Source organism: Pezoporus flaviventris, unplaced genomic scaffold (genome assembly GCF_033815535.1).
Source record: "Pezoporus flaviventris isolate CSIRO_AGI_PZ_B2104156 unplaced genomic scaffold, CSIRO_AGI_Pfla_v1 ptg000069l, whole genome shotgun sequence".
Classification (NCBI taxonomy): Eukaryota; Metazoa; Chordata; class Aves; order Psittaciformes; family Psittacidae; genus Pezoporus; species Pezoporus flaviventris.
Genome location: NW_026892617.1, coordinates 2,473,572 through 2,489,191, shown reverse-complemented (window position 1 = coordinate 2,489,191; position 15,620 = coordinate 2,473,572). Strand labels below are relative to the sequence as shown.

The 15,620-nt window shown below is 48.8% G+C and overlaps 1 protein-coding gene across 4 annotated transcripts; it reads left to right on the top strand.

Moving 5' to 3' along the window:
- The first annotated feature begins 1,457 nt into the window (after positions 1-1,457).
- On the top strand, positions 1,458-13,968 carry PHTF1 (putative homeodomain transcription factor 1). 4 transcript variants are annotated; one of them, XM_061471973.1, is made up of 18 exons: positions 1,458-1,508; positions 1,573-1,629; positions 1,704-1,773; positions 2,358-2,516; positions 2,749-2,908; positions 4,237-4,362; positions 5,152-5,311; positions 6,350-6,523; positions 6,600-6,677; positions 7,361-7,570; positions 7,942-8,070; positions 8,736-9,008; positions 9,392-9,523; positions 9,705-9,791; positions 10,760-10,915; positions 11,311-11,406; positions 12,394-12,519; positions 12,910-13,968. In XM_061471973.1, exons 1-18 carry the CDS (start codon positions 1,464-1,466, stop codon positions 12,928-12,930), a joined length of 2,259 nt encoding a protein of 752 aa, XP_061327957.1. In that variant the 5' UTR covers positions 1,458-1,463; the 3' UTR covers positions 12,931-13,968. The 4 variants fall into 4 exon arrangements, with proteins under 4 accessions (XP_061327957.1, XP_061327956.1, XP_061327959.1 ...); XM_061471972.1 differs by having other exon boundaries at positions 5,152-5,359; XM_061471975.1 differs by lacking the exon at positions 4,237-4,362.
- The last annotated feature ends 1,652 nt before the right edge of the window (positions 13,969-15,620 follow it).

The following is a 15,620-nucleotide window of genomic DNA, read 5'->3' as shown; positions in this document are numbered from 1 at the left end:
GTCATACAACAGCCTGTGTAATGAGATAATCAAACTCTGGCAAACGTCATGGCTTGTTCTTCGTCCTACCCAGGTAGATGCAGACCAGTTTGTGAACATGGATCCTGTAAATCCTCAGTTCTCCAGTTACAACTCTTTGCCCCGGGATGTGTGTGTAAGGCTGGGGAGTGGGAAACCCTCCTGCTTTATGCTGGAGGCAACTGCTGAGTGACCAAGTGCCCTGTGTAGAGATCCATTGGCTTGGATGTGTGAACTCAGGCTTAGGCTGTGAGGTAAAGGGCTGTTGGTGGAAAACATCACTAGGGATAAGGGCGAGTGACTCAGCAGGGCTAGAAGGGGGCTAACAAAATGCAGTTTAAAGATGAGATACCTGTTAGCTTCCCTTTCCTCTCTCCTTTGGCCACGCCACGAGTCAGTTTGAGCAGATCCTTGACACGTGCTCTTCCAGGAAGGTGGGACACTCGGTGCAGTGTTCTCAGGGGATTTCTAATCACCATTTGCCACAGGTGTAGATGTTGCCATACAGAAAAGGGCTCTCTGCTGTGCTCTTCACCTTCCCTGCTGTTACGCTTTAGTTCCCCTGGACAAGGCAGATTGATGGAGCTTTCCCATGGGCATGAGCCCTTCATCTGGCCCTGCCTCCTCTTGCCAGGTCTCAACCAACCCAGTAATAAACCCTGGAATTGTGGTTTCCATGGAGTGCAAAGCGTTGGCAGCTTGGGGACCAGCTCAAGGGGTGCGAGAGGAGGGGACGGCTTGGTTCTGCTCCCCAAACCCCACAGAGTGTGACGCTCCCCATAGCACAGCACCCATGGGCCCTGGCACGGGGGTGAGGAGGTGTCCGTGGGGCTCGGAGGAACCCCTAAACCCCTTTGCTTTCTTTGTACAACGTGTAAAGAGACTTCTGTGTTGCTGTTTTTTTGTGGTTTTGTTTTTTTTTTAATTTGATTTTGATGGGCAGCTACGATTTTTACGTTTTGTTTCTGTGGTTTTAATTTATCGGCGGTCTCTGCCTCCAGAGGACGCGGACCATTGCCTGGAAGCCTGTTTGCTTTGTGCGGCCTTAGGGTATTTATTGCCAGGAGCGAGCGCTTCCGCTCGGGCCTCTCCGTGAGTAACGCAGCGCATTTGTGTCCGTAGCCGCCTGTACCCGGGTCTCGAGCTGTTCCGCCGTTTCTTTGTCAAATAGGCCGACGGAATGCATAGAATTTTTTTTCCTGTAAAGTATTTTTTTAATAAACAAAGTCTGATTTTTGTCCTTTACCCGCTTGCCTCCCTCTGTTCGCCGCGGGAACCGGGCTCGGCGCTCGGCTTGTGCTGCCTGCGCGGGGCGGGCCGAGCCGAGCCGAGCCGAGGGCAGGCGGAAGCAGTCGAGCGGCGGTCTCCAGGGCAACAGGGGCTGGGGCTGGGGCTGGCACCGGGGCCTGTACCGGTACCGGGAGCAGGCCCTGCCGCCCCCCCCCATGGCCGCTCCCGACAGGGATGCCATCTCCTGGTACCAGAAGAAGGTGAGTGCGGAGCGGGGAGGGCGGGCGCGGGCCCGGCCGTGCCCTCAGCCTCCTCTCCTTCCAGATCGGGGCCTACGACCAGCAGATATGGGAGAAGTCCATCGAGCACACCGAGATGAAGGTAACGGCGGCTCCCGCAGCCCGGGTTCGGCTGCCCTCGCAGCCGGTAACTGGCCTTTGTTTTCGTTTTCTTAGGGCTTAAAAAGCAAGCCTAAGAAGAAGGGTCACATTCAGCCTGATCTGATCGACGTGGATTTAATCAGAGGTGAGAGATGCAGGGTTTTGGCATCCCCACACAGCCGTTACCGCATCACAGCCTGGTGCAGGGCAGCCGGCACCTCCTCTGGAGCCATTAAGTGCTTGTCCGGGGCATGAGTCATAGAATAGTTAGGGTTGGAAAGGACCTGAAGTTCATCCAGTTCCAACCCCCCTGCCGTGGGCAGGGACACCTCGCACTAAACTGTTCTGGCAGCAGCAGCACCGAAGCCCCAGATCTCAGCATTGAGAAAGTGCCCGGTGCTCGCCAGCAGCAGTCTAAAAGGAGCAATGGAAGCCTGAAAGCAGAGGCAGGAGGGATGCAGGGAGTTGGTGAGAGCAGGCTGGGGTAGGGAGGGGAAGGGGCAGCAGCCAGGGCTGCTTTTAGCCCTGCGTGTTGGACGAGTGCCTGAGGCTGGGCTGCTGTCACCTCTCTGAACTGCAGGGTTTGCCCTTGGCTAAAGAGGAAGTCATAGAATAGTTAGGGTTGGAAAGGACCTTAAGATCATCCAGTTCCACCACCCCCCCCCTTCCGTGGGCAAGCCATAAGTACAAAAATTCCTGTGATTCACTTGTTTTTCCTTTAATCCCAAGGCTCTACATTTGCTAAAGCCAAGCCTGAAATTCCCTGGACGTCACTAACTCGGAAGGGAATCGTGCGAGTTGTATTTTTCCCATTATTCAGCCAGTGGTGGATACAGGTCACTTCCCAACGTATTTTTATGTGGCTTCTGGTGCTCTATGTTATGCAAGGTAAGGGCTGGTAGCAGCCTGTGCCACAGTCCTTTCTCTGCAAGGAACGTGGCATCAATTCGTAGCCTGTCATCTAAAGCATCAGGATCTGCAACCTGCTTAATGTAGGTGTCAGGACGTGTGGCACTGGTGTTTGCAGAAATACCAATAACATACAGAAAAACTGTTAAAGGCAGCAGACAGAGGGACTGGCCACGCTCTTTTGCATCTGATACCATGTTCTCCCTTTCAGTCATAGCAGTTGTGTTGTATTTCATGATGCCTGTGGTGAACGCAAGTGAAGTCATGGGATCAATGTGCCTTATGTTGCTGATGGGAACTGTGCACTGTCAAATAGTGTCTACCCAGATCAATAGACCTTCAGGAAGCAACGGGCTCAGCAGAAGGAGGAGGTGAGTGGGGTGACAGGGTCATCTGGTGGCTTGCTCAGGGTGGAAGTTAATGGGTCAGTACCTTCTATTTCTATGTAAATGGGTCAATACCTTCTATTTCTATGTAAATCGGTCATTTAACCATTAATGTGTCTTTTCTGTCTTGGTCATAATCTTCTCATAACCCAGGCAAATAGTGCAGGTTTACCAGGCTGTGACAGGTCTTCTTCAGTTGTCAGTAGAAGTTTCTTTCTGACACAGCCTTTTAAATGTCTTTTCTTTGTGGCCAGAGGGGGGCATTCTGTGCAGAAAGGCAAACCAGTCTGGTGTCCTGCTTTGGTGTGAACTGCAGGGAATTGCTGATGTGGACTGAGAGCAGAGAAACAGGACAGAGATAGAATCATAGAATAGTCAGGGTTGGAAAGGACGTGAAGATCATCCAGTTCCAAACTCCCTGCCATGGCCAGGGACACCTCACACTAAACCATTTCATCCAAGGCTCTGTCCAACTTGGCCTTGAACACCACCAGGGATGGAGCATTCACAACCTCCCTGGGCAACCCATTCCAGTGCCTCAGCACCCTCACAGTAAAGAACTTCCTCCTTATATCCAATCTAAACTTCCCCTGTTTCAGTTTGAACCCGTTACCCATTGTCCTGTCACTACAATCCCTAATGAAGAGTCCCTCCCCAGCATCCCTACAGGCTCCCTTCAAACACTGGAAGCTGCTCTGAGGTCTCCACGCAGCTTCTCTTCTCCAGGCTGAACAGCCCCAACTTTCTCAGCTTGTCTTCATACAGGAGGTGCTCCAGTCCCTGATCATCCTCATGGCCTCCTCTGGACTTGTTCCAACAGCTCCATGTCCTTTTTATGTTGAGGACACCAGAACTGCACACAATGCTCCAAGTGAGGTCTCCTGAGAGCAGAGTAGAGGGGCAGGATCCCCTCCTTCGATGACTGTGATGGATTCATTGCTGGCAGTTTGTTCGTGTAGGAGATGCTACAGTCCATCTGCTAGATATTTAACTGTTAGGTGTCTGACTCAATTTAAACACTGGTGCAATGTAGTTGAACACAGGATGATGGACGTGGATAGAGTTCTACATCAAAGATTGTGTCCAGGATGCTAGTTGCATCTTTTGCTAGTGATACACCGATGTCCTGTGGGTATGTGCGTAACTTCAGTTCATCCAAATAACATTTTACTTAATTTGGAACCAAGCATTCTGTCTGCATGACTGAAGAAAAATAGCATCTGAAAAGCTGTCCAAAGCTGATTCAGATCTTTTGAGAATGACCTCCAAGCAGCTTGCTATGCAAATTTAATTCTCCTTTTCTCAAAACTCAGGAAGTTACGCAAATCTGGGGGTGTCGATGGCAACAGTTGGTCTTCTCCTGACAAAACCAGGAAAGAAGAGCAGTCAGAGCCTGCATCCGTTCTTAACAATCTAGTTAGTGTGCTTTTCCGAAGGAGGTATGTGATCTTCACCGGGTTTGTTGCATGTCTGACACTGCAAACCGTTTGATACCTGGGTAGTGAAGACAGAATGTGTGCTGTCACTGGCGTCCCCACAGGCTGCCGGTTAGTTCTGAGCTCAAAGCATTTATTGTAGGAGGCTGAATCCTCATGAAGTTTTATTGTGTCCTTATTAGGAGATCAGACCCTATCTCACACTGTAGCTAAATTGAGTCTTCGATGAGCAGAGGAAGTGACAGAGCTTATTTCTGTGACCTGGCTTGAATGCTTGTGCTCAGATTACTGTTTCAGCTGATTTCCAGGAGCAATTGTGCCTTCTAGTTTGAGTTGCTTGGCTAGACATCCCGCTTCCCACCTTCCCTTCTGTAAAAGTAACTCAAGGACAAGGAGGATAGGTTGTTTGGGATAGTGTTTTACTGTCTTCTACTGTTTTCTCAGCTGAGTTTCTGGATGAGAGAGGTCCTTTCTTTTGACAAGGATTTTTTGTCTTCTGAATTGCACTTCTTTCTTTCTTTCTAAATAATAATAAGTAAAGATTTCCTTCTGGGTTTAGAAGTTTTCAGGTACTATTAGAGTTAGAAAAGCAGCATCCAGTGAGAGTGAAGCAGATACAAGTCCCTTGAACAGAATCAGGACACAAAGAGCCTGTCAGCAGCAGACAATTACCTATTCCCTCAGCTATATTGTTTCATGTTGTACCTCAGTGGCAAGTGAAAGAGAGCATGGTGCTTTCCTCAAAGAGTTTCTCTCTGACATAAAAGCATTTAATTGTATTTTCTCTCTTAGGATTAGAAGAGTGAAGTTGGTAGCTGAGAAAGGGACTGAGACAGAGAATGGCATGAATGGTGTCAATAATGGCATTAAACACAGACCTGCCAGGTCTGAATACAGGCTGCTGCACTTCAAAGAGAAAAAGAAGCTTTCTGATGGGGAAAAGAGCCATCAGGTACCTGCAGGAAAGAGCCATTCAGAGTCACAGGTTTCAGTATATTCTGTATGTGCCCCAAAACATGTTGATATTTAACTGTGTGGTTTGATACAGCCTTCTTCTACTGATCTTTGCTTGCTTATAGGAAACCTAAAACCCCTTTCTCCTTCTTGACTGAGCAGCTGACGTGATGCTGACACTTTACTGTCAGTCAGCACAATAGTCAAGTACCCTGGAAAATGCCTGTATTGCCAAAGTGCTCGTTGGTTGCGGAGCCTTCTGCTCCCAAGATGTTCAGTTAAAGAAGATTCTGATCTTCGTTAAGATAAAGATTAATGATAATAAATGAGCCATTTTTCAAAAGCACTTCTGGAAAATAATTTGCCTTGCAAACGATTCCCTGCAGTAACCTCTCAGTGGGAGGCAGGAAAGTAAAGACTGAAATATCCTTTGTGAAGAGAGCTAAAGCACGGTGACCTCTCTTTGAATCCCTACAATATAAAGCTTTGTGGAGTTACTTTTGGGACTCCTTTGAGTTGTAAGGTGTCAGCTCCCACAGGAAGAACTTGGATTAGAAGCTCTGCAGAGCACCACAGTGCTGTGCCATCTACACTCCTGCTTCCAGGCATTTGGAGAGGAGCAGAGCTGGGTGTGGAGGGACACAGCTCATGATTTCTGGTCTGCTAGCCAGCAGCTTATAGATGCATCCCTTTTCCTGGGCTTAAGTTTGCTGGTAAGGCATTGCTAAGAGCTGCTGCTGCTGCCCTCTCCACTTCCCACCCATGTCCCAAATCCAGCTCCACCCCACCATGATTCCCTCATTACCTCTGTGGTAAGACAGGGGTAACGAGTTGAAATTTGGGATGTCCCTATGATGCCGAGTTGGATATCGTTTCTGCATCTTCTGTGGAGATCATCTGCTGGCTTTTGCAGGTAACAAGAGATTACTGGGTGCAGCAGTGTCGCAGCAGCAATGGCTTTGAACCTTTGAAGTGATGCAGTCTGGGCTGGTTCTTTAGCAGTGCCTCGGTCTTACTTTGACTGCTGTGTTTCTAGGATGACTGCACCAACAGAGGTGGAGTTTCTGATGAGCTTTCGAGTGAGGAGGAGGCTGAAGCAATGGCACAACGGATCTTGTTACGCCAGAATCTAGAAGGGGCTTCCAGTGACAACAGCTGTGAGGAGAAGAAAGAGAGGCCTCTTGTTTCTCTGAACCAGGCTGTCTCACAGGTACCCACGTTGAATTGATGCCATTTTCCACCGTGTTTTTTGCTATGGATAATAAGTCTTCCTTTGGTTTTGGCAGGTCAAGGAAGCCCTGAAAAATACCAGAGACTCGGATAGTGTCATGGAATCTGAACTAGAATCCACATTATACGGTCAGGTATGGCCATAAATACAAGAGTCAGAGCTTTACTGAGCATGGACAGTGCAGGGCTGTCCTCCCCATCAGAACAGACCAATATTAAACAACAGCACTTCAGCATCTTCATATATAAGGTGTGGCCTCCCTGCTTGTTTGCAGCTTCATAAACTTTGTTCCCCATTGGGGCTATAACACTCTGTTTAACGAAACCAGCCAAACAACCCAAAAAGTCCCTCTTGGCAGCACAGTTTAGGCCAAGCTGCCTCTAATTGCTTGGTTTGAATCCCTGCAGTTGCTCTTGTGGTTTGGGAGGCAGCTCTGTGTTGTAACTGTAATAAATCTTGATTTTAAACAGTGGAAATCAATCGATTCTGTCACATATATGCATTCACTTCCTTACTTTATCTTGCCTTCTGCCACTCCCACCACCTGAAGATGAAATAGATATATATATATAGGCTATCAAATGATAGATCTAAAAATCCATAAATCTAAAATAGAAATGAAATCTTAAAATGGCTTATGTGAAAGTCAGAAAACTTTTGCATTAGAATGAATGAGTCAGTTTTGATATTGTCAAGTTGGGGAATTAATGCTCCCTGTGTGACTTCAGGGCAGTTTTCAGCTGTCCCGGATGCCAGTTTGGGAAGTTGGTTCTGCAGATTGGGTGTGCACTGGGTGAAGTTTGCTTTTCCTCATAGGATTTGAGGTCCTGCATTCATGTGGGATCCCGGAGCTGCAGCGTGGGCCGCAGGGACTCCGAAAGCACTCGCCATGACTCGGAGACAGAAGACATGCTCTGGGATGATCTGCTCCACGGGCCCGAGTGCCGCTCGTCCTGCACCAGCGACAGCGAGGAGATCACTGTGAGGGATCCCCGGCGGGATGCCAAGGAAGATGTTTTCCAGCAGGTTTGTTGGCTTGTGCCCAGCAGCTGAGAATGCTGTGGAAGATTCCACCCCCCCCCCCTTCCCCCTGTATGCCCAGGTAATATGAAAGACCCATCTGAGTGCTGCTGGTGTAATGGGAGCAGCCTAATGCTGGATGAGCCCACCCTGTCAGCCGTGTTAATCACCTGGATGTCTGTGCTGATCTAAGTAGCATCAACTCCCTGCTCCCTGCTGCTATTATCCTGACAACTGCTAAACCTAAAGCAAAGTATTTCACCCAAAGACAAATTGGGAATCTCCCCTCTCAATCTAAACACTTCCTAGGAAGAAGCATTATGTACCAGTGGGACAGAAATGATGATACACCTTTTGCATGCTTTTCTGTTTTATAGAACCATTTGTTTTGGCTGCAGAATACAAGTCCAGCATCTGCAAAAGTGAGTGCGCTAATCTGGGAAGGGAATGACTGCAAGAAGGTGGACATGTCTGTGCTGGAGATCAGTGGGATTATCATGAGCAGGGTAAGAGGGCTTCAGAGCATTGCAACCTCTCCCTCGCACTAAAAAGCAACCACCAGCAAACCTGACAGTCTTTATGTGCAGATGTGAAGTGCAGGATAAAAGTGCTCCTTCCTCAATGGCCAATACAGTTCTGCATGTTCTTAACTTAAAAAATGCACAAACCAAAGCTGAGGAGGTCCTGTTGAAGGCTAATGAATCCCAGACAGGTTTGGGTTGGAAGGGACCTTAAAGTTCATCCAGTTCCAACGTGGGCAGGGACCCCTTCCACTAGAGCAGCTTGCTCCAAGCCCCTGTGTCCAACCTGGCCTTGAACACTGCCAGGGATGGGGCAGCCACAGCTTCTCTGGGCACCCTGTGCCAGCGCCTCAGCACCCTCACAGGGAAGAGCTTCTGCCTCAGAGCTCATCTCAGTCTCCCCTCTTTCTTTTCAATGAGTGCTGATTGCTGTTGGCTGTGTCTCTGCAGCGGGCTCAAGGTGGTGGTTTTATGATTTACTGACTGATTGTTGCTGGTTTTGGAATGAAACAGATGGAATTATTTTAGGCTATGTCCTTTGAAGAGAACGGGAACTGAATCCTCGATTGAGTCAATTCTGCCACAGCAGCATGCCTTCTCCTTGACGCAAAACACATGTAAATCATCCTGGTTTTGTTCCTGTTTGCCAGGTCAATGCTTACCAGCAAGGAGTGGGCTATCAAATGCTGGGAAACATCCTCACCATCGGCCTAGCGTTCCTACCATTCCTCTACAGACTCTTCCGCACAGACAACCTGGAGCAGCTCTGCTCCATTTCTCTAAAGGAGCTCCTGCACATCTTCTGCGGGGCACCCGCCAGCACTCCGGTCATTGTTTTGTCTGCAATCAACTTCCTTGAGAGACTTTGCTTAACGTGGATGTTCTTCTTCATGATGTGTGTTGCGGAGCGAACGTATAAACAGGTGGGTTTAAACGTCCTGTTGCCTGTCATGAACCCTGGAGTGGGGTGTTCTACCCAAACCATGCTGCTGTTGAAGATGCTGGCAAGACGAGTGTGTCTCAGCAAGCTGTGGTGTCAAAGCTGGTAATAGGTCCATGAGATTTAGGGTTGGAAGGGACCTTAAAGCTCATCCAGCTCCAGCCCCCTGCCACGGGCAGGAGCACCTTCCACTAGACTGGGTTGTTCCAAGCCCGGTCCACAGTGACTGGAGAGGCCCCAAGGGCCCCTGTTAAGCTTTCCCAAGGTGCCACAACCTTTCCTGACAGTTACCACTAAGCGATCCCAAGCGATCTCGTTCGGTTTAGACTGATTGATGTTGTGTATGTTTTCGGTTTGAATTCGCAGAGGTTTTTGTTTGCCAAGCTTTTTAGTCACATCACATCCGCTCGGAAAGCCAGGAAATACGAAATCCCTCACTTCAGACTCAAGAAGGTAGAAAACATTAAGATCTGGTTATCCCTTCGGTCCTACCTAAAGGTGAGTTCCGAGCCAGGATTTGGTGGTCACAGAGGGCACAAGTGAGGCTCTCAGTACAGGCTCTTTGCTGTCCCTGGCAGCACTGCTTGAGTCACTGCACACGCAGAGCTCTTTGTGGTGAGCTTGCACCTCAGAGCTCCACATCCCTCTCAGCCCTGACTCGGTGTCTTTGTTTTGGCAGAGGCGAGGCCCCCAGCGCTCCGTGGATGTTGTTGTGTCCTCAATCTTTTTACTGGCTCTTTCCATCGCGTTTATATGCTGCGCCCAGGTGAGAGTGGAACCTTTTCCTTTAAGGAAGTAGGGGGGAAACCCCCAAATTACTGGAGGCTTTTCTTTTGCCAGCCTTCAAAGTGCTTGAACTGGAGCTGTTTGTCACCAGAATAATGCAGTGGGTTGTGTTTTGAAAAGCTTTGTATTGTTTAGTTGGTAGTGGACAGTAATCCTCTATGGTTAGGTGTTATTTCTCTCTGTTTAGATATGAATTCTCTGTCTGCAGAGGAAAGTCTGGGGGTTTATAATCATTAAGGACATCATTGGCTTTTGTGCATGAAGGAGAGGACTCTGCCCCGGTATCAAGTGTTCACAGGGCATGGTACTGAAGAGGGCTGACTGCAGCCCCTTCTTTAACCAGCTGCTGAGAAGCAGGTCCATAGCTGTCACTTACACTTCACTAAGCCTCCTGTTGGAGTAAGCAATGTTATTATTGGAGTAGTTTCTTGGTTTCTTTGATTTTGACAAGAGATCCATTAGATTGTTCAGGCAAGTTCTTGCTACCACAGCACCACTGTTGTGGTAGCAGTGAGGCTGATGGTCAGGAGTTACTGCCTCTGCTGTGATGGCTTCTTGTAAGCCACAGGTTTCTGGGGGGAGGTAATGACAGACCCAGCAAACACATCCTGGGGAAGGCAGGATCAGTGCAGCCTGGCTGGGCTGGTCTGAGGCTTGCCCCTGGGACAAGCACAGGTGAAAGACCATTTATTGCCCGTTAACTGGCAAGAGGGAGGAAAGAACCAAGTGTCCTGTTCTAAGCACAGAGAAAAAGATCAGAACTCCATGCTAAAGCCAGGTTGGAAACAAGACCTTTTACTGTAGCCTGTTGCAGGGGTGAATTGCACTCCAAGGGGAAAGGATTCAGTAGCTCCAGAGCATGGATCTCTGTTCAGAAGGGGAGCAGGGGTATTGCTTTGGCACTTTTCCTCAGGACAGGCATGTTCCTTGTTACCTTTCCCATTGCAGGTTCTTAAGGGTCACAAAACATTTCTGAATGCAGCTTACAACTGGGAGTTCCTCATCTGGGAGGCAGCACTTCTGCTCTTTTTACTGCGCCTGGCATCTTTGGGCTCTGAAACCAATAAGAAATACAGCAACATTTCCATCTTGCTCACGGAGCAGGTATCTCTGTTTAGGTGGTTTTCCCTTTGCTTTTGTGGCATGTTTAGATAGAATCATTGTGTTTCAAACCAGCTTAAAACAAACCTTAAATTGAAGTTTAATTAGAACTTAACCCCTGTGCTGGACTAAAGCTCTGTGCAGCTGGGGAGGGATGAGCTGGCAAAGCTTTGGACAGACCCAACAGCTAAGACTCTGGCTGAGTTTTGGCTCTGGGTTAACATGTGCCCTATCAGTCACAAAGAGAATATGATCACTGCTGAATTCCTGTCTGTGGCTGCATCACATCTTCAGCAGTGGCAACAGACTGCAAAAGCAGCTCCAGTTCCCACTGTTAGGAATCACTTGGGAGCTATTGCTGGAGTATTAGCATCTGATCTGTAACGTGTCTGTCACAGATAAACTTATACCTCAAGATGGAGAAGAAGCCAAACAAGAAAGAGCAGCTGTCTCTGGTAAACAATGTTTTGAAGCTATCCACAAAGCTACTGAAGGTGAGCTGCTGCTCTCCCCAAAACCGGGGTTTTTTATGACTAAAGACACTGCCTGGTTTTCCTCTTCCCATTTCTCTTGTCCTTGCTAAGGCAAGTTCCTAGAATCCTAGAATAGTTTGGGTTGGAAGGGACCTCAAAGCTCTTCCAGTTCCAAGCCCTGCCACGGGCAGGGACCCCTTCCACTAGAGCAGCTTGCTCCGAGCCCCTGTGTCCAACCTGGCCTTGAACACTGCCAGGGATGGGGCAGCCACAGCTTCTCTGGGCACCCTGTGCCAGCGCCTCAGCACCCTCACAGGGAAGAGCTTCTGCCTAAGAGCTCATCTCAGTCTCACCTCTGGCAGGTTAAAGCCATTCCCCTTGGCCTGTCCCTACATCCCTTGTCCCAAGCCCCTCTCCAGGTTCCCTGCAGCCCCTTCAGGCACTGGAGCTGTTCTAAGGTCTCCCCTTCAGGAGCTTTCTCAAGCCCAGCTCTCTCAACCCGTCTTCTAAAACAGAAGTTCAGGCAATACAGGACCAGTGTGGTTGATTTGTCCTGCAACCATTTGATTAGTGGTGGCTTGCTGCATCTTAGATCAGTGAGAGGAGAGGCTCGTATGAACACAGCATCTTTCCTTATTGCCTGAAGTCAGATTCCTTCAGCAGCTTCAATATTGAAGCTTGTTGAGAGCAGCAGAGTAGGTATTTGGGAAAGAGCAGAGTCTGAGTCACATAAATTAGCCCAGGCAGATTCTGCAGCCCTTTGGATCAAGCTGTTATGACACAAGCAGAGTGGCAAAGGAGCCTCCTCAGATTCAGCAGTTAGAAAATGCCTTTGAGCTGGGAGGCCTGGAAGAGACGGGCAGTTTCTGTACGTACATTTAAGAAAGGGCATGGAGGCAGTGCATGGTTGGCAAGGCTGCCAGGGAGCTGGTATTAAGCTAAGAGTCAGAGGATTAATTGCTTCTGATGCGGATAAATGCTAATGGACTTTTTTCCTGGTCTCCACAGGAGCTGGATACTCCATTCAGGCTCTATGGGCTGACCATGAACCCACTAATTTACAACATAACCCGGGTTGTAATACTCTCTGCTGTCTCAGGTGTTATAAGTGATCTTCTAGGATTCAACATCAGAGTAAGTATAGCTCTGACCCAGCTGAATGCATCACTTGTGCCGCAGACACGTTCCTCCGCCCCAGCAGGAAGGTTGGGGTTTGAATTAGGCTCCTGCTATGGAGCAGTTCAGAGAACAGACCCTGTACCCCCAGCTCCCTGAGCCAGCTCTGGGGGGGGAAGGACGAGGATGAGTTAAATTCCAGCCCTGTTCAGGTCTGTGGTGCCCACTTAATGCCACCGGACTCGTGTGTCGCTCCCTTTGCAATGACGACACAGTCCTCGTGTGGCTCACACTTGAACTGGAGCATTCAGCACAGGCTGGGCAAGGAGAGGGACTGTTACCTGCAGCTGAAACCCCCTCGGGCCAGCAGCTTTCAGACCCAGACTCACGCTCACGATCTCTTTTCAGTTATGGAAAATTAAACCATGAACTGACCGGACATCGGCACTCGGCCGTCTCCACCTGACAGCCCCACCAGAGAAGAGAGCCAAGAGCCTGGGTGAATGCAGAGCTGCTCTCCAGCTGCAGGTTTTAAACAGGTTCTCAGCGTAAGTATCAAAGGTTCTTCCTCTGCTTTCGTGTTCTGCAACAGACAGAGTGAACTGGTCACCCTGTGGCACACACACACAGCAGAACGGAGTTAATGGGGTCAGACTGGAGGAGCTGCGCTGCAAAGAGCAGACCTGGGCCCAGCCTGCGTGGGGCATAGGCCACCTACAGCAATGTGAGTGCCCTGAGCTCTGGGTGGAGGGACAGTGATGGGGCCACAGGTGCCTTGGTCTCTGCATGTGACATGAAGGGCCAGCCCTCGTCTTGGTGAGCACCGTCCTGTTGGAGAGCTCTGGAGCTACACTGAGGTTCATCTGTTTGAGCATCCTCCGGTGCTCTCTCAGACTGAGTATGCCCAGCTGCATTTACCTGACTGTGCTGAAGAGCATTTCTTTCCTTCTAAGCTCAGTGTGCTCGAGGCCCTGCCTCTCTCCTGAACTGCTGCAGCAGGCACTGGAATGTGGTCTGCACAAGATGAATTCTGCTTCCGTGCTGACAACCAGACAGTAACAGATTCATGCCCCTTGGCTGATGCTGGGTCTTGTGCAACTGAACAACGCCCGCTTTTTGCCAACCTTAGTTACGTGAGAACAGGGCTCCAGCACAACCGATAGGTAAAGCCTTTATCACTGTAGAGCATTCTGCTGTGTTCATTCCCTGTCATGTCTTGTTCTGGTGGTGGTGGGAGAAGCTGCTGCAGGTCTGTGCTGCACTGGTGCACGCAAGGGGAGAAAGCTGCGGGGAGGATCAGTTCAGAGGGGGAGACACGGCACAGGCTTCCTCCTCACGAGCAGGTTAATGCTTGGGAAGGGCACGGGGGGGAAACAGAACGTTTTCAGGGCATCTCTTAAAGCCACATTTCCCTTAACTGGCTCTAATCCCTTCTATTTATTATTAATAAACCAAGCAAAAACCGGAGGAACTGTTCATAGCTTCATTCTTTCACAGAAGGGGGGAGATGGCAGAAGAACTTCTGGTGGTGCATCAAGTTGTTTACAAAGATTTTCTGTACAAGGAGCAGGTGTGAAGAGGTAAAAGGAGATGACAATTTCATACATCAAAATGTACAAATAAACCTCCAGTACAAGGGCTGCAGCAGTAACAACCGTTTCTCTACGACTTGTAACACCTCTGGTACTTGAACAGGGAGTCAGGGAAACTTCCAGGAATAAACTGCATTTGTTTCCTGGAAGAGCACGGTGGTTGTAGGAAAGACCTGGGTCAGGGATGCAGCTGGTTTAAGGTATCACGCCACTGAAAGTCAACCAGGAACCTATTTTATACAGTGCAGATCCAAGAGGCCAGGAACTGGAGTTTCTTTTTAATATCTATATAAAAAATAATGAGCGATTTACAGGTCTCTCTCTAGGCAGAACCTCAGAAGTATGTATAAAGGTGCTGTACAATATATAAACATTTACACCCAGTACATCCATACATTGCGTAGCATTCCAAGGCCACGTCGCTAAGTCATCTGATACAGTCGGAACGGGTACAAGTTCCATGGAAGGAGAACTCACACACAAGGAGGACACTAAATCAGGTCACAGTAACAGAAAAAAGAGGTGGTCATGACAGGGAGAGGGTTTTGGTGGTATTAAGTCACCTTGGTATTCAATGTCTGAATTTGTGACTGTGCTCGGTGGTCAGGGCAAGTGCATACGACTCCACGTAGAACAGCATCTCTGGATAAGAATACATGGTTAATATCTACACAGGCTACTTCAAAGGATTCAATATCTTCACAGTCATACTCCCCCAAGGGGGGCAGTTGTACGTATTATGCTACACAGCAACTCTCAATGGATCACCCGAGGTCCAGCAGCAGAGCACAGTTTAGCTCGGCTTTAAAGCCGGTTTCATTTCCAAAGTCTTTTGTTTGAGCAGTATCTGTACTGCTGGAGAATTCCACCTGGAACTGATGCCCTGTGCTTCCTTACGCTTTAGGAAACATTTCATGTTTCAAAGCCCAGATGAGATCTTCACTCACTCAAACAGCAAGTCCTATTAGTCTGAATTCTGAGGTGAGTACATAAAGCTTGGCCTTTGACACTTCCTTCTCCAAACTGCAGCAATGGGCTCCTCTTACTGCTTTGTACAGCCCCTAAAAACCCATCAGGAAATCATCACTAAAAGGATGAATAAAACAAACCTCTTCCATTTATGCAGCCTGCTGTTCTTCCAGCTGTCGGACTGATGCATCCGGTGGCATCACTCCTCTCTTTAAAACAGGTATTCTAGCCCAGACAATAGATACTGAGCCCCATGTACCCTGTTTGTCACCTAGTTAGTGCTCTTAGAACAGATCACACGTTCAAAGTAAAATATGGGAGATGTCCAGTCCACGCAGGCAGGTTCTGTCCTAAAGGTAACAGGTTTCAATACAGAAGGGAAAAAAACCTCATTCCCAACTGGCATTACATGAAGGAACTCTGGGATTCAGGACACAGCAGCAGAGCGAGGCTGAAGATGCACGCTCACTGCTCACGGTGACCAAGCGCGCTGAGGGTACCACAAGTGAACCTGAAGGGATGCTGTCACTTAACAGAAAGCAGGATTTTCAGCTGTGT